This window comes from Sceloporus undulatus, chromosome 6 (genome assembly GCF_019175285.1).
Source record: "Sceloporus undulatus isolate JIND9_A2432 ecotype Alabama chromosome 6, SceUnd_v1.1, whole genome shotgun sequence".
In the NCBI taxonomy this organism is placed as follows: domain Eukaryota; kingdom Metazoa; phylum Chordata; class Lepidosauria; order Squamata; family Phrynosomatidae; genus Sceloporus; species Sceloporus undulatus.
In genome coordinates, this window is record NC_056527.1 from 123,460,011 (window position 1) to 123,484,210 (window position 24,200).

At 42.9% G+C, this 24,200-nt stretch overlaps 1 protein-coding gene across 3 annotated transcripts in view; it reads left to right on the plus strand.

Moving 5' to 3' along the window:
* Positions 1–24,200, plus strand: part of FGFR1 (fibroblast growth factor receptor 1) — a 77,944-nt gene that overhangs the window by 33,195 nt on the left and 20,549 nt on the right. For all 3 annotated transcript variants that reach the window (XM_042476235.1, XM_042476233.1, XM_042476234.1), the window contains exons 3-7: positions 10,881–11,144; positions 12,213–12,296; positions 12,590–12,765; positions 17,234–17,357; positions 23,212–23,402. In XM_042476235.1, coding sequence (XP_042332169.1) covers positions 10,881–11,144; positions 12,213–12,296; positions 12,590–12,765; positions 17,234–17,357; positions 23,212–23,402 — 839 coding nt within the window. The remainder of the gene's footprint in view (positions 1–10,880; positions 11,145–12,212; positions 12,297–12,589; positions 12,766–17,233; positions 17,358–23,211; positions 23,403–24,200) is intronic.

Below are 24,200 nucleotides of genomic sequence, written 5' to 3' on the forward strand. Positions count from 1 at the left end.
ACTGCCCCAGGCGTCTCTTGAGTCTCTCTTCACAATGGGAGCCAACACAAAAGGACCACAGAGATCATCTGGCTTATTAAAGATTTGTTAGAGATGGGGAGTGAAGGAGGGCATCTTGTTGAAGAGCTGCTAGCGGAGGATCTGGTGTGCTTGGTGTGTTGTCTCAGGGGCCCTCCCTCGACTGAGCCTTGCTGCACCTGGCCTCTGCCTAGAGTTACAAAAGTAGTAGTGATGTGGTATGAAAGAGACATTTGAGCCTGACAGAGCCCAGTGATCAAATGGGGTTTCCCCTTAATTAACATGCTCAAGCAAGAAGAAAGCGGCAGCATCACTCAGGGGCTGTGGGGGCCGGCTTGCCTTGAAGGAACAGAGGGGTTTTTATTGTGCATTGTGGCCGTCGGCTATGCGGGGGAGGCATCTGTGGGAAATGCTGTTGTCTCTGCTCACAACCTGTTGGTTCTTTTTTTTGGGGGGGGGGGGGCTCAAAAGCATCTTGAAATATTTGGTTCTGGTCCAGCTCAGGGGTAGGACTGATGTTGCAGCATCCTGTTGCCTAGGCAACCTGAAGAGTTGACCCAGACATCTATGCTCACCTTGAAGCCCAGGTGGTCCTTTGTTTTTGAAGAATGCTGGTTGTTGTTGTTGTTGTTGTTGTTGTTGTGTGCGTTCAAGTCATTTTGACTTACGGCAACCCTAAGACGAACCTGTCATGGGGTTTTCTTGGCAGGGTTTGTTCAGAGGAGGTTTTGCCATTGCCTTCCCTAAGGATGAGAGTGTGTGACTTACTCAAAGTCACCCACTGGGTTTCATGGCCGAGCTGGGATCCGAACCCTGGTCTCCAGTGTTGTAGTCCAGCACTCAAACCACTATGCCACACTGGCTGGGCAGGATTTAAATCACACAAACACACATTCCTGGAGTTGTAGGAAAAGGTTTCAGGTTTTTAATCTACCTGTTTTAGTAATTTGAAAGAGAGCTAGTGCAATGATGTGGGAGCTGATGGTGCAAATTCTCCACTTTTGCTGCGCTCACTTCCAGGCAAGCAGAAAGGACTGTATGCAGATATTCAGCTTGGCTAGTAATCCAGCAGTTTGCTACAATCTGCAAGGATTTATAGGTTTGTTGCTTCAGCATTCAAGGACTCTCCAGGGGGGTTGTGGATTTACTTAGCTTCCTCCTTGCTTCCCCATTGGCATGGCTCTAAGGTTCACCCTCTGCTTTGCTCTGCATTCACCTTCTGCCCAGAAGCAGATAAATGTCATCCTCTCCCTAAGAAGAAATAATCCCCTCCTTTCACCTTCATCTGGGAACATCTCCTCCAACTAAGTTTTAATTTCCAAGCAGGAAAATAGGTTCTGTGTGTGCTTGTGTATGCGAGCTTGAATGACAAGCTGTGATCAGGTGTTGTTGTTGTTGTTGTTTGCCTTCAAGTCATTTCCCACTTATGGCAATGCTAAAACCATATTATGGGGTTTCCTTGCCAAGATTTGTTCTAAGGAGGCTTGCCATTGCCTTCCTCCTGAGGTCACCCACTGCATTTACTTGGCAGAGCCAGGATTTGAATCCTGGTCTCCCCAGTCATAGTACAACACTCAACCCACTACACCATGCTAATGCGTAATGCTTAATAAAATCATCACTAGCCATCCCTGAGTCTCAAGTTTTGATCTTGAAACCTCAAGACCTGGGATGATCCTGAACAGGCATCTCTAGTCACTGTGGATGTTTAGTTTCTAGTCACCCAACATTGTGTGCGTGTGTTGTGCCCCTTCAAGTCATTTCCGACTTAATGGCTATCCTAAGGCAAACCTATAATGGGGTTTTCTTGGCAGAATTTGTTCAGAGGAGGTTTGCTATTGCCTTCCTCTGAGTTTGACAGCATGTGACTTGCCCAAGGTCACCCAGTGGGCATCATGGCCAAGCTGGGAATCGAACCCTGGTCTCCAGAGTCATAGTTTGACACTCAAACCACTGGCTTTCTCACTCAACCATAAGTGTAGAGAAATCCAGCCATGTGTATACCTGTTGGGCCATGGTTCCAGTAAACCTGGGCTCTTTCCCAGTAACTAAGATGGCGAGGCTATGTTTTGGAACCACTGCTCAATTTAAGACCCCTTTGGCTTAGATTGTGTTGTCTCTCCATTCCTGGAGAGACTAGTGAAGCTGGATATGGTCATTAGCCTGTGAATGCATTCTCCCTGCGTTCCCACCGTGCCTCTTTACCAGTCTGTGGTCCGGGTTACCAAAGGCCAGCGGCCTGCCTTTGCCCTCTGACTCCCTTCACTCATCAGCTGGGGCTGGGAGAGCAGCCCTGTCTATCACAGACAGAAAAGCATCCCTGCACTTTTGAGCTTCCATTGGTCATGGCAGTTAATGTAGAACAGTGGCGGGAATGGAGGCTTTTATTGACATGGAAATGACACGACCCTGCCCAGGCTGCTGGAGCTGATGTTTTAAAGTGCTTGCTCCTTCTCTTCTACGCTCTCCGGAGGCCAAAAGCAAGTTGGATGCTTGCAAATGAAAAAGGCATCCAGTATTAGATGGTCAAAAGTGCCAAGTAGTTAGGTTCCAAGTAGGATGCTCTGGAGAATTAGCTTAGAAAAGAGATGAGCAACTAATGTCGTTTTGGTGGGGCGGGAGCTTGCTTCTCTAGCCATCATTGTGAAAGCCAGAGGCATAAGTGTATTGTCGTTTTTGTGCCATGTACAGCTTGGAAATACTATTTTTTTAGACAACAGCTCCCAGAATCATGCAACTAAATAGGACTTCCATGTATAGAACAAGTATACCACACTAGATAACAAATTTTGGACAGAAAGAAAGGACAGTTATGGTACCTGTGAAGGTCCATGTGTATCTGGCAGGCTGGGAATTGTACTCCAAAAAGTAACTTTTCAAGCTCAGTGCCAGCTACCAACAAGCGAACCCAAGCATTAATTTCACATAAAAATGTGGACTACATCTCTGTCTTACAATTGTTTCTTATTCCTGTGAGTAAAACTGTGAGGAAGACTTCCTACCACATTTTCATTAGACCATTAGGGACCCCAGGGTCTTTGATACAATTTGGATACCCTGTGTCCTCTCAGAGCTGTTTGTTGACCATCCTTAGATTTGAAATTGAAGGTCTTTAAATATGCATGGACACACCTAAAGTACAGCCACAAAGATCTTACATTACCCAAAAAAGAAAAGAAAGGAAAAAATAAAGGTTTTTTTTCAGAATCATAGCCTCTCCTTCCTAAAAGAATGAAAATTGTTTAAATGGTGGTCATAAATCCAGCTGTTTTCATTGGTTCAAGTGAAGGCAGCCTTTTAAGCTACACATAACTATGCCTAATGGACAGAACTGTGTATTGTGATACCTTGCATTGCTTTGCTATTTATAAAATTAATGCCCAAAATAGCCATTTGTTACTGTGCATTAATAATATGCTGTTATCCACCAGGAATGGCTAGTTGTGTGCCAAGACCTGTAACGCTGTGGATATGTGGAGATACTGTACTAAATCTTTCCGGCTGGGAGGGTGGGGTGGATCTTTATACAATTATATGGTGGGAAGATGGGGAAAGGAAGCAGTTCCATAGAGGCTGGGCCTTTGTGTAAACAGTCTGCTATCTGGTTAAATCAAGGGTAATGTATCAAAGTTAAGCATTTGAAATTAAAACCACCAGAGATCTGATGTAACTATTCATTTTAGAAAGCTGACCCAGATTAAAGGGGAAAGAGAGCTCAAAAGGCAGCTCTCAGACCACTAACTCTGCAGTTAATGAACGTTGTGTCAACTCTTATCCCAGCATATTGTGATAGTGCTTCAACCATGTCTGTAAAATATCTGTGTAAGCACTGACTCAGATGTCTTTTTCCTTGCCAGTTACATATGCGTACATGCAACCAAAACGATGACAATCGTTGTAGTGTAGTATTTCAGAGAGCCGATGCTCCCAGCATTCGCAGAAATGGGTCAGGGTGTCTAGCTTGAGTGTGAACACAAATTATTGTGTTCTGAACTTGCACATCAACTTTCATTTTGACGTCTCCATCTTCAAAGGAGATCTTGCTTTGTTTGTCATGTTTACATTGCCCTCCTTTTTGGAACCACTGATCAGTCTAAGAACCCTTTGGCTTAGATTGCATTGCCCTCCCTTATTTTTCTATCAAACTCAGTGCAGCAATTTTGCTGGGGTTTATATTTAAACTTCAGTAGGTTGCCTTCAATGCTGGAACCATTTTTCTTGAAAGTGGTCTTAAACCTTAAAGCCAATAAATGTACTGTGTTATGCTATACATCTTATCTGTCTCCCTTATAAACATGTTCAGGGACTGAGACAGCATTTGTATTTTACACCAGCGCTTGGAAAAGTTACTTTGGGGGAGTAAAAACCATCCAGTCTCTTACTATCAGGATGGCTGGAGCATTCTGAGGTGTAATCCAAAAAGTAATTTTTCTAAGCCCTGTGTGAAGTATAGACTGCACCACTGAACATGTGCATCACATTTTATTGCAGTGTATCTGCGTTCCACAGAGACATTGCAGGGTGAACAAAAACTCTCAAAACAGGATGCTGATATAGCCAATAGACAGGATAGATCAATAATGATGACAAGTTACAAGTTCAGGTGTGCAACAGAAGAAGGGGATGTGCTCTCTATTTGTTTAGTCATGCATCCTGGCCATATGAAAACAGTGTGAAATATGGTGTATAGTAATGCTTCAGCATGGTGTGGTGGTTCGAGTGTTGGAATATGACTCTGGAACCAGGGTTTGAATCCCGGCTCAGCCATGTAGGGAAGTCACAGTCTCTCGGCCTCAGAGGATGGATGTGTCAAACCCTTGTGAAGAAACATTCCTAGAAAACCCCATAATAGGTTTAGAAACAACTTAAAAGGCACACACCAAATACAATCCTTCTTAAGCCACTGATGGTGAGAATCAGTAGGATTTTCCCCTCTGTGTTCCAGGATCTGGCATCATATTTGTGCCCATTGTTTCTTTCCTGGAAACTTTCAGCTCACTGTCATTCAGTGTCTTGCTGACTGTCAGCAGTCTATGTACCTCCATTTTGAATAGCACTGGGGTTGAAAGTTTCATCAAGCCTGTACCATTCTATTATCATAGTCAGAAGTGCTGATCGCCCGCTGTATAAAGTCCCAGTTTACTTACTGAAGCACATTTGAATGCTGCTGCATACAACAATTTGGATGTTGCCAGAATGTTGACTGCGACACCCATCGCCACTGGTCATGCTGGCTAGATGTAATGGGAGCTGCAGTCTTACAGGATTTAGGGGCAGGGGAGGACACTCTCTACTCCTCGCTTATAATAAAAGGCATTTTAGCAATCATTTAAATACAAAAATAGAAGATAGAAACCCAGAAGCAGCATCAATACAACAAAAGAAAGCAAAACTGAGAGCAACCTTAGTGGAAGTGCAGATTTTTAAAAACCAGTTAAAAGCAAAGACATTGTTCCAAATCAATGTGGACCCATTGAATCAATGTGATTTACTTCCACATTGTTTGTCCCTTCAACAGCTGATGGAAGAAGTCTACTGTATTTGGGAGCAACCAACAGGATGTTAGCCATTGTGAGTCATTTCATATGTTTAGTATATGCTTTGAAGATCAGGGCCAGGAGAGATAACAGCAGAAGGCTGGGATGGTGGGTGGGCTGACACCTCTCTCCTTTTCCAAGTGACACATTTGCAAAACTTGTTGCTTAATAGGCAACTGGGAATAATAGGGGAAAACCAGCCTCGAGGAAAGATTTTTGCAGCCAATGCAGACTGAGCTGCACTGCAGTTAGGAAACAACATGCAGCATATTTATAGCTTGTGGTTGGAGTTGACTGGTCTATATCCTTGAAGGTAATTGAAAAATAATAATGTCTTTCCTCTTTTTCCAGCACCAACTATTAACTTTTGTTTTTCAGAAGGGGAGCGGTGTGGGGAAGTAGAAATGAAAACACTTGAGATTAGATTAAAACCAATTTAGTCCTGTCTCAAGAATTTCCTAAGTGACCAATGGAACAGGACAGATGTGTTGGAAATCAACAGACTTAAGCACATCTGGCTGTCATCCTGAAAGGATCTTCTGAACTTTGTGCCACCTTTCCATTCCTCTTGTTTTGCACAACATCATTTGGGCATGGATATATATTTTAACATTCATTGATTTCATGTATTCCATTCGTATCCTGCCTTTCTCCCATGCATGGGACTTAAGGCTGTTCACCATCAAAGAGAACAAATACATTTCAAGCATAAAATGAATAAAGGCATACAAAATTAAAACATGATTTTAAAACAGAAAAGAAAAAGAAGAAAAGCCCCTTCAAAAGCAGTAAATGAGCTTATTTGCCAAAGGCCCATCTGTATAAGGTCTTTGCCTGTTGCTGAAAGGTTTCCTTCATGGTTAGGGTGGCCTGGATCATGGAGGTGGATTAGAAAGCCCTTTCTGATCATTTATTTTGGTAGCTGTAACAATTAAAACATATTGGCTATCAATGGAATTGAAGCTTTTTACAGCCTAGCTGCATAATCCAGAATGTTTAGATGACACGACATGCATGTACTTCAGAAACAGTTGCTCAGAAGCTAAACAGATTTGAGTTTTGCTTTCTTTGTACACATGTCTGGACAGTGAGCAAGATCACTTACTTGAAGGCCAAGTCTGCAGTCCCCTTAGAAATCAATCCTGCTGAAAAATAGATTACTCAGAACATAAGTGTCCACAATTTCAAAACCTTAAAGTAGCACTTAGTCAAACCAAGTGTCCACTCTGTTTGGATAGTAGCCTTAAACAGTCACGGTTTGGCCACTGACTGCATTGAGAAACATGGAGGACTGGAAGACATGAATTGGAGCACAGGATCCATCCGCATGGGCTCTGTAGACTTGATCATAACAGACTGATCCACTTCAGAGAAGCTGGATAGTTTGTTTTCAATTGGGTGGGGAAGCCTTGCAATTTGTCATAAAATTACAGAGGAGGAAAGGAATAATGAGAGGAGAAATTATCAGGAACACAGAGCAGAATGTAATCTGGTTGCTTTCTCTTCGCCTTCCATCTGAGAATCCTGGGCTCATATTTTTAGATTTTAAGCGCTCAGCCAATACACATTTATTATATCTCAGTTCTGCCAGGGGCTTTCTTGTGCTGTCAGAGCAGGTTGTTGTCTTTCAGATTAAGTTATACATCTGTAAAATGGAGACAGTTGAGGGCTATCCCGCAGGAGTATTGCACAGAGGAATGCTGTAATAAAAATGTGACGGGTTTTGATCACCGTTAGAAAAATGACATTGGCACAGGCGAAAGTAATATCTACACAAATAAGATGTTCTCTATAGAGACTATCTTTAAAGCACTGATGATAGATTACTGTATGCTTATATTGAGAGATATATAACTTGACACTCTGTTGCACATTTCACAGTTCGTATTATTGATCCGAGTCACTGTTCATTCAAACTTTTATAGATTAGGAACTAAAGGACTGTGTGACCTATCGCTTTGTTTCATACTCTGCTTCCTGAGCCATCAGTCTGATCTTAAAAGTAGGACTGTAAGTCAAGCATTAATGGGTATGTTACTCTCCAAAGGAATCTTGTAACACCTTTGAGACTAACAATGCAAAAGAAGTGGTAGCATAAGCTTTCATGGTCTTTGTTTATGTCCTCAGATGCATGGAGTGAAGTGCTTCCCTGGAAGGATCTTTATAATCAGACTGTGTGACTAGCCATAGAAATGTAACATATGCATGGCTAGTCATACATTCTGATTATAAAGACATTGCTCATGGTACATTAACTGCAATTCTTGTACATCATCACTGTGCAACGTCATTTAGAGAGGTTAAGATCAATGTTCAAAATCATAGTCTGCGCTTGTGCCAGAAGAACATGATGCACGCAACAGTTTGAGAATGAAAGGAGTGTGAAGGTAGAGACTGAGATGGGAAGGTCTTTCAAGAACTAGAAAATGTAAGCTGTGGAATGAACATTTTCTGTTTCTAGACTCCTCAGTCCTGCTTTTTTCTCTCTTTCTGTCCTCTCTACTTGTTTTTCTTTCTGGATTCAAGAAAGACTAGACACTCAAGTTGAGGGCAAGTAGATCTAACCAAGCTGGAGAGCTCCAGCAGCAAAAGAAAAAGGACCTTTGTGCTCTCCAAACAAATGCTTGGTTTTGCAGCAGCTGCCTTCCTTCTCTCTAAATATATTCTCAACCCTGGAGTTATGCAGACAGCACCTAATAGCTAGATACTCCCCTGAAGCTGATCCTGCCTGCCAGCAGGGATTTTTATATTGATTTGCCACTCTGGCTTCAACTCTGCTATGGTAAAGCTTGAAAGGCCTGTATTGTCCAGAGCCTTGCTCACTTGATATATCATACTCCAAAGAAACTGGAGGCAGGAGGGTGGGTGAGCTGAGAAGGTAGTGTACAAACAACCCCATATAGACTCTTAACTGGATCCTGTGTGGAAGAGAAACAACAGAAAGGTTCAAAGACATAGCTGTGTCCATCTGGAAAATCAGTATGCAAAGGGATCTTGCAGCACCATTGAGACCGAAAGATAGAGGTTGGCAGCATGAGCTTTCGTAGACTTGAGCCTACTTCCTCAGATACATCAGCAGAAAGGTTGATCAGTGGCTTGCTCGAATGATACCTGGTTTTGGAATTGTGCCTAGGAATTCATCGGTAATAGACCTTAGTTTTGCACATTTTTCTCCACTGGAATAAATGAAAGCATTATTCACTTTTCCCAGTGTCCAGAGGAGGGAGTGCTAGCATCAAAGGCCAGTATCCCTCTGTTTACAGTTCCAAGGCCCTGGTATCCTGCAGGCAACCTCATGGTGGTCAAAGGAAGCTGATCTTGGCATATAATATCCTTGGTTAGGTCCCTGGGCCGATTACCTTGACATGACCAATTCTTTACCTCTGTGAAGTCAGAGGCTTTCATGACTGGTTTCCATAGTTTTCTGTGGATTTTCCAGGCCATGTGGCCGCATTCTAGAAAAATGTATTCCTGACGTTTCACCTGCATCTGTAGCTGGCATCTTCAGAGATCTCCTTCTCTTCTAGAACATGGACACATAGCCCAAAAAACCCACAAAAAACCCTATGGATGCCGGCCATGAAAGCCTTCAACTTCGCAGACTTTGGGTGTCCAGTTGTAGCAGTGTGTCTGGGGTAAACAATGAGATAAAACTTCAGTGAGAAAATAACTTGGTTCTGCTCTACCTGTTCGTACTGTATCTGTGTATGCTTGCATACAACAGGCAAGGAAAGCAGTAGCCACCTCCAAAATTGTGAACAGCAAAACAGAAAAAGAGAGCAGGGCAAATAAGCCTCTTTTGTCAGCATCCCAGCATGTTTCAGAAAACAAAACAAAACATAGATCTGTAAGTTTGGCAACCAAAATGGAAACTGTAAAGAAAGTGGAAGCTAGTGAAAGAAATGGTACATTTTGGGAGCAGCTTTCAAGTGGACTCTAGAAGGTTCAAAATGTTTTTGTTTACTTAATGTTAGGCTTTCCTGACCTGCTTGTTTCATTTCACATGTGCATATTGTTAGTTTTGAATATAAAGTATCCTGAAACATGTTGACGTTCCCTTCTTTTTGGTGGTTTAGGAACTTGCCTCTATTCATTCTATGTTATTTCTGCCCCCCCCCCCAAAAACCAAATTTTCTGTTCAACAAGTAATGCCTGGAAATGTAGTTTGTTAATTGAGTTATGCCTGTATTGCCACATAAGCCAGAAGAGAGTGACCAACATGGGACAGAACCACTAGAGGGACCCCCTAACCAGTGGTCCATCAAACCTGAAGGGCTACTGTGTTCTCTTTCAGTATAATTTGGAAGGCAGCTTTAGCTTTGATATTGAATCATGATGGATGTGGGAGCTAGTGTGACAATGGCAAATCTGTTCAAATAGAGGTTATCCCAACATCCGAAATAATCCAAAATCCAATATTGTCCACATGGGTGGCTGAGATGGTGTAACACCTTTGCTTTCTGATGGTTCAGTCTACACAAACGTCCTTTCATGCACAAAATTGTTTAAAATTACCTTCAGGTTATGTGTATATGAAACGTAAACGAATTTCCTATGTAGACTTGGTTTCGATTTCCAAGATGTCTCATTATGTGTGTGCAAATGTTCCAAAATCCAAAACACTTCTGTTCCCAACCATTTCAGATAAGGGAGACTCACCCTGTATGAACATAGTGAACAGCTTGCTAGGCAGCCTTAGACAGCTCACTTGGCTCAGTTACCCCATGTGAAGCTATTTGTATGGAACTACCTCAATGAAGCGTGTGTAAGCAAACCTTGAGCAGTGGTCTTGTAATGATTTAATGGTGAAGACCATACCAAAGTGTGGACAGTGCAATGAAAGAGGGAAGAAGCACTCTAATCCTCCTGCAGTTGCTTTTAACCCTTGCCTCTTCTCTGCTCTCCCTGCTCTGAAGGCTGTGTGGCAGCTGGCTTGCAAGCTGCTGAGCTTCAGGCAGGTGGAGCTCTAGTTGGAGTTGGATTTGCCACATTGCTCCGCCATTTTGTCTTGGACTTGGTCAGAGGCAGCCGCTTCCCCATCGCTTTGTGGCTGCAGCTGGTTTCTAATCACATTTTTAAAAAAAGACATTGTATATATCAGTGGTGCTGCATCAATAACCAAAATGAAAGTCCCCATCCCATGCTGTTGTCCCTGCTGCTCTTCCCAAAGACCCGCATGGCAGCTAAGCCCTGCGTCTCATGACTGGAAGGAAATGCCCTCTCCCCATTGTCTGCATGCTGCCAGAGTAATGCATCTGCGATAGACCACTCATGCCTTGCTTCCCTTCCCCCCCTCTGTCTCTTTTTCTCCCCTAACATTTCCAGTTCTGCCCAAAACAAGCATTGAAGTGGAGTCTTTGTCGGCTCACCCTGGCGACCCCCTCCAGTTGCGCTGCCGGCTACGGGATGATGTTCAGAGCATCAACTGGGTTCGAGACGGGGTCCAGCTGGCAGAGAACAACCGGACACGCATCACAGGGGAGGAGGTGGAAGTCAGGGACGCTGTGCCCGAGGACTCAGGGCTTTATGCTTGTGTGACCAACAGCCCCTCGGGAAGTGAGACCACCTACTTCTCCGTTAACGTCTCAGGTTGGTAGCAGGTCACTGCAAGGCTGACCGGTTTCAAGCCAGTATTGGCACGGTGGAGGTTGTTCGGTCTGACTGCACAAAATTCAGTTCCAGATTCCTGTCTTTGTCATGAGTATGCCCTACTATTTTGCAGCCTCATTTGCCTCCTACAATTGTTTGGAGGAGAGCTCTGCAAAACTAAGAATGGATACTGAGCAGAAGCATTCTTGGATTCTCCTGATGTGCTTGCCTTTCAGATAGGATGTTCTCCTTTCCTTTCCTTTCAACATCCTAACGTTTCTTTTGTTTATATGAAATTTTATAATATGGATAGTCAAGGCACAGTTCTCTCGTGTGATGTGCTCTTAGTAAGATTGCTAATTCATATGTAGTGACTGATGAGATACTCCTGAAAGGCTGCTAAATGGCTGGCTGCACCACAGATATCACAGATTTTAGCTTTGACCTCTTCTCCCAGATTTGGCTTAAGGTCAGAGGCTCTCCTTTCCCCCATTGAGCCTGTAAGAGGTTCAGAAGGCATTAGGATGTCTCTGAGGTTAAGCATAAGATCATCGCCCTTTCTTCAGGCTTGGATTTGTCATCAGAACTAAAAATGCAATTGCCAGTGGTAAGTGCATTTGTGAATCTGTGGGCCCACAAGATAGTCATATGTCTCTTGTTTTCAATATCTGTTCAGCCTCCCATTCTCCATTATTATGTCATACACAACAGAGCATCAGCCAACCATTGCTACAGTGGTCCTCAAACTCTAGTCTTGCAGAGGTTTTGAACTTTAGCTCCCAAATGCCTCAGGCAATGTGTCCAATATTCTGGAATTCTGGGAGTTTAAGTCCTAAACGTCATATGGAAGAACAGAATGTGAGAAGCACTGCTCTAGTAGATTCGGATGGCCAAAACTGATTTCCGTAAGATGGTGTTTGCTACACTATTTGTGGATGAAAAGAGTTACATCTGAATTGTCGACTCATAGAAAGAGAGGTGCTACTTTGTGGGCACCCCTTCTCCTGCCTCACTGCCAACTTTCATGCTATCAGTTCAAATCTCACGTCCATATTTTTTCTCTCTCAGATGCTCTTCCATCCGCTGAAGATGATGACGATGACGATGATTCCTCCTCAGAGGAGAAAGAGGCAGACAACTCCAAGCCAAACCGTATGTATTTGATGGAATTTCTTTCCATAACTTGTGTAACTTCAATAACCTGAGTAACTTTAACTTGAGTAACTTCAATAATTTTCAGCTAAAAGTCCCAATTGTAATCTGGAGTTCCTTGTTATAAGTCCATTTGGGAGCAATTTTGCATTTCCAGCCAAGCTGGGAATATCATGTACAGTTTGTAAGTCTGCTCATCTTTTCTGTATGGATGTTTCTTAAACTGATTGCATTTACTGATTACAAAACAGTGGACACAGACAGTAAAATGTAAAGTGTAAAATCTTTTTCAGAAGCTATTCCCCCATACTGGACTTATCCGGAGAAGATGGAGAAGAAGCTCCATGCAGTCCCTGCTGCCAAGACAGTGAAGTTTAGATGCCCATCCAGTGGGACACCTACTCCTTCGTTGCGTTGGTTGAAGAATGGTAGGGAATTCAAACCTGACCATCGTATTGGTGGATACAAGGTAGGATTTTCTCGTTGGTCTCTGATGTTTAAATCCTGTAATGACCCATTGGAGAACAGAGGATGTAGAAGTGGGTTGCTCCTACTCTAATGCGCTAGTTTCCAGACTCTGTTATGTGGAGATTTGCTGTTCTGGTCTGTTTTTCCTTTGTGGCTTGGCCCTCTTTCTTTCTTGACAACCATCAAAACCTTCCGAAACAAGCCCCAATTGTTGTATTTTTTCATATTATAAGTAATTCTTCAGAGTATCCGCTAAGAAGGTTAGAGGTGCAGAAGAGACAAACTGCTTTTTAGTTGAAGCGGGTCGCCTCTTCAGCGTGTAATGGAAGTAGCCTTTCAGCTCTTCGACATTTGTGTGTATGTGTGTTTATTTAACTGCGGTTTGGTTTTAGAGGCTATCTGAAGACACATCAGAGCCTGGTAATAATTCCTTGGATAATATCTTAAGGCCTTTCTTAAGAGTTCTTGTAATCGGCAATGCTGTTTTTGAACAGAAGAAGGCATTGCAAGAAGGGTGAGAGGAAATAATTGATTTTCCAACTGACTTCATAGGTAAAAGTTTGCGTATCTCACAGGCTGGATCTGCACTTTAGAAATAATCCAGTTCGACACCACTTTTAACTGCCATGGCTCAATGATATGGAATCCAGGGAATTGTACTTTTGTTATGGTATGAAAACTCGAACAGAGAAGGCAAAATGTTTCACCAAACTACAAATCCCAGAATTCCACAGTATTTGAGCCATGGCAGTTAAAGCGATGTCAAACTAGATTATTTCTACAGTATGAATGCAGTCACTTTGCACTCTAGCTTGCTTCTTTCTAGACATACCAGTAGAGTAGTCTGAAGCTAGAAGGCAGACTCCCACAGAAGTAGGGTGCTCTTATATAAAATGTAATTAATTAATTAATTGTTTAACAGAAATGACTAATCTGCCCAAAGCTTTGTGATCAGTAAGTGTTCTGTTACCTCTTTCCAAACCTCTCCAAAGCCAAGTGGCAGCATATGTCTGAACGAGTGACAATGCAGAAGTCATTCTGGCACTTGCTGGCCAGCATTTCTGGCTTCTCTTGGATGCCTCATCCATTTGCCTCCAGTTAGAACAACTTGTTTCCATCCGGAGTGAATCACAAGCTCAGTGTGGCTTCCACACCTCCCACTGCGAGCGCAGCCCAGGCCCCTGTGCTAATAATAAAACTCTTTTAGCAATAGCCACTGGCAGGGACAAGAGCCATCCTGTTCTACTTTTCCTTCTTTAATCTTCATTTCTGGTCAAAAGAGCTTTGCCTGAGGAATCAATAGTGGCTTTAATGAATCAGCTGGTCCTTGTCATTTTTCTCCTGGGCTGACCTAGGCAAGTGGCAGCTGTTTGTCCCTTCCTGAAACAAATGCCTCTTTCCAGCAAAAGTCCTTTTGCAGCTCCTTCGTTTCCATCCGACTCTCCTTTTGCAGCTACTCCTTTGCTGCCTTCACTGGATTGTAATCTTGGCAGATGTTGGTGAACAATTGCAGCAGGAGGAGTGACACAGACCCTTGACTAAGGGAGGCCTCTTCAAGCTTTGCCTTTGGAAAAAGTCTTGCCCCAAATCATCTGCCGTCAAGGAGCAAGACCGCAGCAGAAATGCTCAGGTCATGCTCTCAAGCACTAGATGGGCAAAGTGCATTGCTTTGTGGAGCTGGGACTGATCCTAGCTCAGCTACTGATAATCCATTCCATTTGAAAGACCAATGGCAAGAGCTAGCAAGTGTCTTCTGTTGAAACCAGTACTTTTATTGTGGTCAAATGTATCACCACAAAGGTAGGAGGACTGAAACTGGCCATTCTTAGGTAGACTTTGCAGGGTCTGGCTGAGTGCATTCTTCCCTATCCACTTGGCACTTGAGGGCTGCCATTTCAGTGGAGCAGTGAATTTTCTCCAAACATTAAAGAGGTGGCCAAGCATCCAAGATGTTGAAGCAACACTCCAATTGCAATGTGGAGAAGATGGAAGGAAGCCAGCCAGCATCTACAGTCACTGTCCGAGCCCCATGGAAGATTAAAAGTCAGGGATCCTATGAGTCCCCAAGGCATTATCCATTCCCTGGAAGATTGTGGAAGGAATTTGCATTCCCCACTCAGATATGGCTCTCTAATCCTGTCTTGAAGGGATGTGTGTCCTCTCCTCATGTTGGTTACCCTGGAATACCAGTGAATCTGGACATGACAGTATTAACATGAATAACTGCAGAGACTGGCCATTCTCCTGAGAGGGTCTAATGGGATACCAGAAGTTCAGCTGTTGTAACAGCTCTGCTGATCTCACTCTGTTCCTGTTTAAGACATGGTCCAAAAGGGGAGCAAGGGAGAGTAGAGTGAAAATCAAAGCAAGATTTGCTGGCACAATTTGAACATGAAATATGCATGGGGCTTTTTATTTCCTTTTCAAAAGCAGAACCATTTCTGCAGTATGTTTAAAAACAACAACAGCAACCTGTGTGCAAGGTTACCATGCATATTTATGGATCAGTTTCATGGCCACATATAACTTGCATATGATGGGAGCCCTTGCCAAAGCACTTTCTGGTGGACCCTCCCATGGCCATACCTAGTTTTATATATTTATTTTGTTTATATGCCAAATTTCTGGGACCCAAAGGGGCTTCCAAACAATATTCCAGAATTCCACAATGCCTAAGACAAAATACCCCCAAGACAGTATAGGATTCCCAGATCTCAGGGCCTGGCCTATCTTTTCCAAACCTCAAGGCACAGACAAGAAATCTCAGGGCAATGCCAATCTGAAAGATGTGTGCATATATATTTTTCTCATTTGTTGAATTTGGGTTATCGTTGCTGTTTTTCATTTGTATGATGTACTCTGTACATCAGTGGTTGATGCTTAAAGTATTGTGCTCAGTGATGTCACCAGGGCTGCCTGCTGTGATATTACACAGGATCATCCCTACCTTTCAGATTTGGGCTTTGAAATCTCAGGGCTTGAGATAGTCCTGACCTGACAACCCTAAGATAATATGATAAATTCAAATAGTTGCTCACAGACCTGTGGCTGGCATTGGGGGTTGAACACCAAGTTGCTCATGCCTTGTCCCCTGTATGCCAGAACTGGTCCTAGCATTTATGGTTTGTGTATAGAGAGAATTCTCTTCATGGGGAAACATTTTTATAAGGTAGCTCTCCATTGTGGGCCATTCTATTGACTTTTACAAAGCAGAGGTGGGTGAAATGCAGACCTAGGACTACAAATGGACCTCCAAAGCCAATTTTGCAAAGGCCCAAACTGGTCAGACTCCACTGGATTGCCTTTTTATCTGCTTAAAAAATAACGACATTGTTTCTCCTGAAAGCCTCCAGGACAGTTGTTCACCTTTTAAATAGGACAGAGGGCCCCCTCTACTGTCCCAAAGTAATCCATTTTTCAAAACCAGATGTGGACTTCAAACCTTATTGATTTTTGTTTTGTTTTGGGGATTTTGGGGGGAGGAAATTGGCAGACAGACTGTGCCTGGAGGGTCCTAGTAGCAGTGGTGTTGTCCTCAGACCATTTGAAGTTGCATACACATAAGTTTCTCCTGAACAAAGAACTGTTTCTTCCTTTTGTAACTGTGTCATATTGTCGTTTGTAGTTGTTATGGTTTCATTGTATTTGAAGCTATTATTGGTTGGTGTTATGTACACTGGCAGTTCTGCAAGTTGCCTTGCACAAGGTTGCATCCTAAAAGCAGGGAACTAAAGGCAATCAATAAGTTCATCAAGAAGGAAAGAAAGAAGGAAGGAAGGTGGGATTGTCCAGACATCAAATTCCATGCTAGATCCAGAACTGGTGTTTGTGTGGATGAAGTCATATATGACACACATAAACGTTTCAGCCCTCTGGTTAGATTTGGGCATAGCAAGCCTTCCTTTGTGTGGGAGAGGAGCTGGAGGAGTTTTGAGACTGGTTCCTGTGCTGGCAAAAAGAGCTCGTCCCACTCAATAGTATCGGTTTCCAGATGTAGCTGGCTCTGTGGTCAGCCGGCAGCTGGCAGCAATTACTCCCTGTCCATGGCAAAAGGGGGAAACATGACCTCAAATGGCAATTACGTGCCGTCTAGAATGCGGAGCACAGGAGCTGGCAAGACCTTTTGCCCCAATCTGAGACGAAGAAGCAAAAGAGGACATTGTCACTGTGTGCGTATGTGCCTTCAAGTTGCCTGTAAAGATATGGCAAGTCCATGAACTGCGTAGGGTTTTCTTAGGCAAGAAATATCAAAGGTGGTTTTGCCAGTTCCTTCCTCTGAAACAGAGCCTGGTTTTCGTTGGTCAGCTTTCATCCAAGCACTAACCAGGGCTGACCCAGCCTAACTTTCAAGATGGGATTGGTGCCTTTAGAGTATTACTTCCTCTTCATTCCCCACTTACACATGTTCCTCCCCAGTCATCATTCAACAGGCACCTTTGCTGAGCTAGCTGTGCTGTCTTTTTCCACAGGTCCGTCATGCAACCTGGAGTATCATCATGGATTCAGTTGTGCCGTCGGATAAAGGCAACTACACCTGTATTGTGGAGAACAAATACGGAACGATCAACCACACCTATCAGCTTGATGTTGTTGGTAAGGAAATCCGGGCATAGGAAGGAGAACTCGGAGAGCTAGCAATGTGGAAAAGCCTTTAAATCATTATTTTGTTGCATCTTGCCAAATTCCTCCTGTACATCAGTCACCTCCTTCGATGCCATCAATTGCAAGATTGTCCCCCAACATAAATATACATGATGGAAAGTTGTACACATTTTTGCACATATTTTCCTAACGTATATATTTTTGTACACAATTTTCTGTAGCGTTTGCATTTCTCCCATTGATGAAAGTGTTTATACCTGTTTTTCAGGTGCATGCATTTTATCCATTTTTATATGTACAGTGTACACAAGGTTGTGTGTGGATGGTATCACTGCAATGACTCTTTTACTGATGCCACTATATATATATATATATATATATATATTCATTCATTCATTCATTTAATTCCTGCTTTAACTGTAGGGGTTATCCTCCCCCAGTTTGAAATGCCCATGTTTTATGGTGGCTATTTCCTTGCTTTGGATTTTAAAATAATAATAGAAGCGGTAGCATATAAATATATATCAAGATAAAACAGTGGCACATAGGCCAGCTCAAAGAGAAAGGGGGTGATTTTCTGATCATAAAAGCTCCCCTACTACCTTGTTACCCAGAGAGAGTATTTACTCATTATTAGTGACCACAGAAGCCTGGATGAAATGTTATCTTGGTCTAATTTCAGCAAAATGACCCTTATGTTCTCATAGCCGAGCTATTAATCGTTGCCACTTCCTTTGCTCCTTGGTAGTTGCTGGGGTTGTGCAGTCAGGAGTCTTTTGTAAGTAGCCAGACGTATATGGCTGACTGGAAGGGACTGGAGAAAGTGGTTGAATGTTATTGTCTTCAACCTTTAATAGCCTTTTGCCCTGATTTTTCACTTTTCTAAGTCATCTACTTATATACCAATCCCCATGCCAGACAATCTTCTTTCCACCGGTTGAGCTCAAGAGGCTGACTTTGCAAGCCAAATGTGAAGTTTTATTTCATTTTCCCCCTTTTCTTTTCATGCTATGCTTCCAATACTTTGAGAGGCAATCCAAGAAACTCTCTCTCCTCCTCACCACCCTCCCCAATTAATCTCCTTATTAGCCTTAATTCCCATCCCAGGCAGGCTGATCTCTGCCGTTCCACTTGTGGAGTTGCTCTAAATGCCACTAAATGAACCATTAAGAATGCAGTTTAATTTGATTACACTGAGCAAACTGAAGGGAATAGTCTGCAAGGGGGAACAAAGGGGTTTGTTAATGCTCACTCACCACAGTGGTAGGGTCTTTGTTCATCCGCCGGGCCCTCATTAGGTTTGTTTGACCTTTGACCTCCGGTGAATAGGTAGCCATGTTTACCACCATCCCCTCTCCCCTGAACCCCAACCCTAGTTCTGTGACAAGAATTTCACCTGTCCGCTTCTCCTTTACTACCAGCAGTATGGGTTTCCCCCCTGTTGTTGGGGTTTCCAAGAGGAGCCCCCATTCACCAGAGTAGGCAACCTGGAATATGGCCAGGAAAGTCCTTCACTTAAATAAGATACTTGATGGTTTGCAGTTATGGTAAGCCATAGTTGCCTGGTTGGTTACTTGGGCTCATATGTGCATTGAAGCCATCAAATGTAGGAGGGGTTAGAGTGCAACCAGAGATGTAATGGAGGAAGCAAGTGGAACATTGCCCTCCAATGATAATTCTGCACCCAGATGAATTTTTCATTCAGTTAAACCTATTTTGCCATGACCCGATCTTTCTGCTCCCCTTAGTTTTGTCCCTGCTCATCTGTGGAATTCTAGGGGGGTCACATTAGTCCCTCTGGAGACCTTGGAAGACAATACCCCCATTGCAATAATAATCAAATAAATAAAATGCAAAGGAAAACCCTCTCCGAATAAATGTGACTTAATGACTTAAAGACACACAACAAAGATAAATCCTCTCTAAGGTGCATGAGGGCATTTTAAACATGTATTTAGGTATTTCAGGGCACTCACTTCCTCTTCACTTTGTAACAGAAATTTCAGGAAACTTAGATTTCTAGGATTGGCAGATCAATAGGATTAGCAAGAGGACCTAGTAATTGAAAATCCATAAGTTTATTTCCAGTTGTCGACAAAGGAAAACATTGAACTCAGTGGAATTCAAGTTCCAAAAAGCTGAGAACCCCGAACAAGACAAAATGGCTCTTTTTATATTATTCAAGACAAAGAAGCTTCTTCAATACACCTGATTGGCTAATTACAATTTAAACATACAGAATTCTTACAATCAGAACAGAAATACATGCATACATTAAAACTGCATCATCACTATTTACCCCCCTCCTGTAGGAATTCAGTGGAATTCATCCTAACCTTGCTTCTGAATGTCAACTATGTATCCTTATCTCAGTAGTTTATGTTATGTCTTTCTACTGGTGCCAGCTTCCATCCAGGTCAAGATGCACTCACTATTCCTTTGCTCTAGTTTTCCCTAAACTCCAAGCCTTTATTTCAAAAACCATCTCTCTGGCTGACAAAGGTGACTCCATCTTTCTATAGTTTTTATATTTCAAAAAGGAATTTCCACCACAACTTCTTGTTTCAACAAAGGCCTCTCCTGGGCTGAGGTTGGTACGGGGACCCCTAAATCTGGTAGAAATGCCCTCCACACTCCTTAGCGGCTATTTGGGGGCAAAAAGTGACCCCCTGAGAGCCACAAAAATAGCCCTGAACTTTGCCCACCCTGTGGTAGAACATCTTTGGTAGCAAGGCTAATTTTGCTGCATGCATAGAACTTTTCAAAGATGGCTTATTCAGCCATGAGCTTTTTGCAGTTGTGGCCGGAAGTGGATATTGAAGCAACAATCCCTTATAAATAACTGTAACTCAATGAAGGAGGTCTATTTTGCATGCTGAAGGTTGCAGGTTCAAGCCCCAACTTTGCCTGGAGCAGTTGCAGAGACCCCTGCCTGAAACCCTGAAAGGCTTCTGCAAGCGGTACAAACACTTGAGCCAAAGGCACAAATTCCCTGGCCTCATTGGATGTGTTTGTACCGCATCCATGGCTATTTCTGTGTGAAACTGGTGCTGGTTTGCTGCTTAGGACTCCAGCCCCCACCCTTTGCTTCTCTATAGCTCAACTCCATTCCAAGTGTCAGAGCTGCCTTTTTAGGGTATTGTAACACAGGCTCTGAAGAAACAATGGAAATCCCAGGAACCTTTGGCGAGCCGTGTGGGAACGTGGCCTAGCTTATTCATTCCTCTTGGCTGTGACTGACCTGGATATTTTCTGGGTCAAATGGAGTTAAAATGGCTCAGAACCTTTTGCATTCTCCTGGTCAAACCATAACCTGGGTCATTTTGAGCCCAGGTGGCTGGGATTTCTTTGGACATGTGTGAAAAGAGGGATCTGTTTGCACTAGGATCTCTTGGCGTGGTTTAATGGCCCTTTGGTGCCTTTTTAACCTACCCATGGTGCCCATTGTCAGCTTGGTTAAGGAACAGATAGTAGCTGCCTTTTTATTGCAAACAAAAAAGGTGAGACTGAGAATCACATCCCTACCAGTGATTTCCGTTCTCACACATTTAATTAATGTAGAGCACAAAGCGAGATCTAAATTGGCAGCAATTTCTAATTTAAATATCTGAATCTCCCTTCTTTTCACATACAGTGTCCTTAGGAAAAGCTGAATATCCCCCATGGTTTTAAATCTGTCTTGTAATATTGATATCTGACATAATAGTGAGGTTCATATGCACTCATGGTTTTTGTGATTGAAACTGTACCTCGGAAACATAACTGTATTGGGACTGATCTTCTGATACACACACACACATATACACACACACAACCACAAACATATCAGCAAAGGTAAATGTATGTTACTTGATATGTTACATTTATTCTGAAGTTGCTTTATTCATCCCCTTTTAATTGTTGCATTTTAATAGTTTTCTTTGGAATCAGTTTTCTGTATAGATCAGGTCTTATGTGACCATATGCTTAAGATAGGGCTGCATCTGTACTGTAGACATAATCCAGTTTGACACTACTTTAACTGCCATGGCTCAGTGCTATGGAAATATGGCACCGGCTGTTCTTGACTGCTTCAGAAAAGCCCTGTGAGGCTCAGCAGAAAGTGTTCTCTCTAATTCGAGGCAATGAGACCCTTTGGCAGAGGAAGGTCTGGTCCTGTGATATTTACTTCAGGAAGCGGAATATGATTTTTGGATACAGAGGGGCCCCACTCATCAAAGATCCTTAGCAAGAGGGATTAGAGGAGGAAGCATTCCCTTCGTATTTTTCATAAGTGACTGACCGGGATGGAAAGAAACAAGAAAGAAAGATCTTGGCACCGGCCTCTTGCAATGAAGGGGGGGAAATAACTTCTTAATCCCTGCTTTGTCACATCACAAGTGAAGATGTGAGGGTCGCAGACGGCTGCGAGGCTGGAGGCTTTCGTTTCTGTGCCTGCCAGCCTAATTCTTTTTTGTTTCTGTGAAGTTTGTTTTCTGATCTGCACCTGACTAGTTGTTAATATTCACATGGATTACTCTGCAGCCTCCTTGACTGGACAAGAGAGGACAAGGCAGGGCCAAGCTATTTCCTTTTTTAACCTAACAGATCCCCTTTCTTCAGCCCTAAATCACATGGCAAACTTAGCCCCTTTCATGTATTATTTTGCATGATGTCTTCTTCATGCAAGTAACGTCTGGAGGATGCCTGTGTCTGTGTCTAGCAAGTGCATACAAGAGTGTGAAGATGGTTAAAGGCCCGAAAGTATAGCACAGCTCTCCCGAGTACCACATTGAGGGAGCATATGAGCTAACTTGGGAAGCTCAAATTCACATTGACGGTTGAAGAGAAACCGCCAGCATAGCTCCTATCAACAATGGTCCGCTTGGAAACTAGTGTGGGAAGTGGTGTGTTTTTTGTAACTCCCATAATTTCATTTTCCAGCTTGCCTCCGCAGTATTTGATGGAGCAGTGCCTCAGCCGTAGAATTGCTAGATTGAAAATTTGATCTTTCTCCTATATCTTTAATAGTTGTGTAGAAGGGAGGCTATCAACAGGCATTGCTTGTTACTTGGTTGTATGACCAAAGGCACCTGCTGAAATGCCCTCATCTACACAACCATGAAATCAAAGACATAGTGTGGGAAATCAGTGTGCAAAGGGATCTTGCATTACCTTTGAGACTAGAAGTTGGTAGCATGAGAATTCGTAGACTTTGAGTATGTTCAAGTCTATGAAAGTTCATGCTACCAACTTCTGTTTTGCAGTTAGTCTCAAAGGTGCTGCAAGATCTCTTTGCATACAACATGAAAGATACAGGAACCCTCTTCAGCAATCCTATTCAGAGTCCTACCAAACTTACATCCAAGGACACACTGATGTTCTTCAGACCAAATAACTCTTTGGCCAGTCTTGTGGTCATCTAGAGAAGGAACCAAATCTACATTTTCCCTCTTGTTTGAGATGGGTGGGGACTATGTTTTGGCGTGCTAAACAACCCTTTCCATGCTAAGTAAGAAAGCTTTCTGAATGCCTTCGGACTGAAGCTCAGAGAGATTAGTGGATTTAGGTTGCAATGTTTGCTAGGAGGCACCATTAGAGGTGAAGAAGGTGATGACCATGGAATGAGTCTTCTCAGTATTAGTGCCCTGTGTTTAGAACTGCGTACCCAGAGAAGCTCACCTGGTTATTGGTTTATAAACTCAAGTTTTATAGTAATCTGCTTGTGTAAACTGTCCCAGGAACTGGTTGGCATGTAGTATGTAACTGTCATAAACAAGCAAATGGATGTTTATTTCTGCACTCTTTTTCCATGACCTAGTTGGTGACACCTATCTGAAACTATTTTCTCCCATGTCTCTTCCAGAGAGATCACCCCACCGGCCTATTTTACAAGCTGGGCTCCCAGCAAACAAGACTGTCTCCTTGGGTAGCAATGTGGAATTTGTTTGCAAAGTCTACAGTGACCCTCAGCCTCACATCCAGTGGCTAAAGCACATTGAGGTCAATGGGAGCAAGATTGGGCCAAATAACTTGCCTTATGTGCAGGTCTTGAAGGTAAGAACCTCCATTTGGCGCGTTGTGACATTTTTGTTAATGGAGGTGTAGGGAATAATAGTCTTTGGAAGGTGATCTCTGAGTTGAGTATGAATAGGGGGAAAGACCATTTTAGTGCAGTCTGAGAGAGAAAACTGTTTCTAGGAAATTGGTCTGGTAGATTATCCAGGCGCTGTCAAATCAGCAAAGTTTGCACTCTTGGAATTATATGGCAAAGGCTACACTTGGGCATGAAATATATCAGGGAACAGAGTCCAAAAGTAACTTTTCCAAATGTTCAGGAAAGGGAAATAGTGGGAAGGAATGATATCCACTTTTAGTGTTCAAACCTGTTCTGCTTGGGCAAGGTATTACACAAATGAGCAGCAGGTAGATCAGGGTTGTCAAAAAGGCTTCAAGTCTTCCTGACATCCAGCCTAATTTAGAGGGAGTGTTTCTCTGCAGAAAATGATGAGGTGGAGTGAGAACTTTTGTGTAGAAGATAGAATCATAGAATTCTATCATGTTCTGCAGAGAAACACTCCCTCTAAATTAGGCTGGATGTCAGGAATTCAGATCTAAGAATTCAGTTGTAATACCAATATTGTCAAGTGTGTGGCCCAGTGGCAACCAGTTCATTACTGACACTATGTGCTTGCCCAAGCCTCTACCTTGCATCTGGCTGCAACCATTAGTAGAGATACTAAAATAGTGCCATCATGGTACAATTGTGCTTTTTAATAATTCCCCAGTAAAATTGGTAGAATGATGCTAAACCACTTTAAAAGGATGATGGCTAAATATTGATGTTCACTTTTA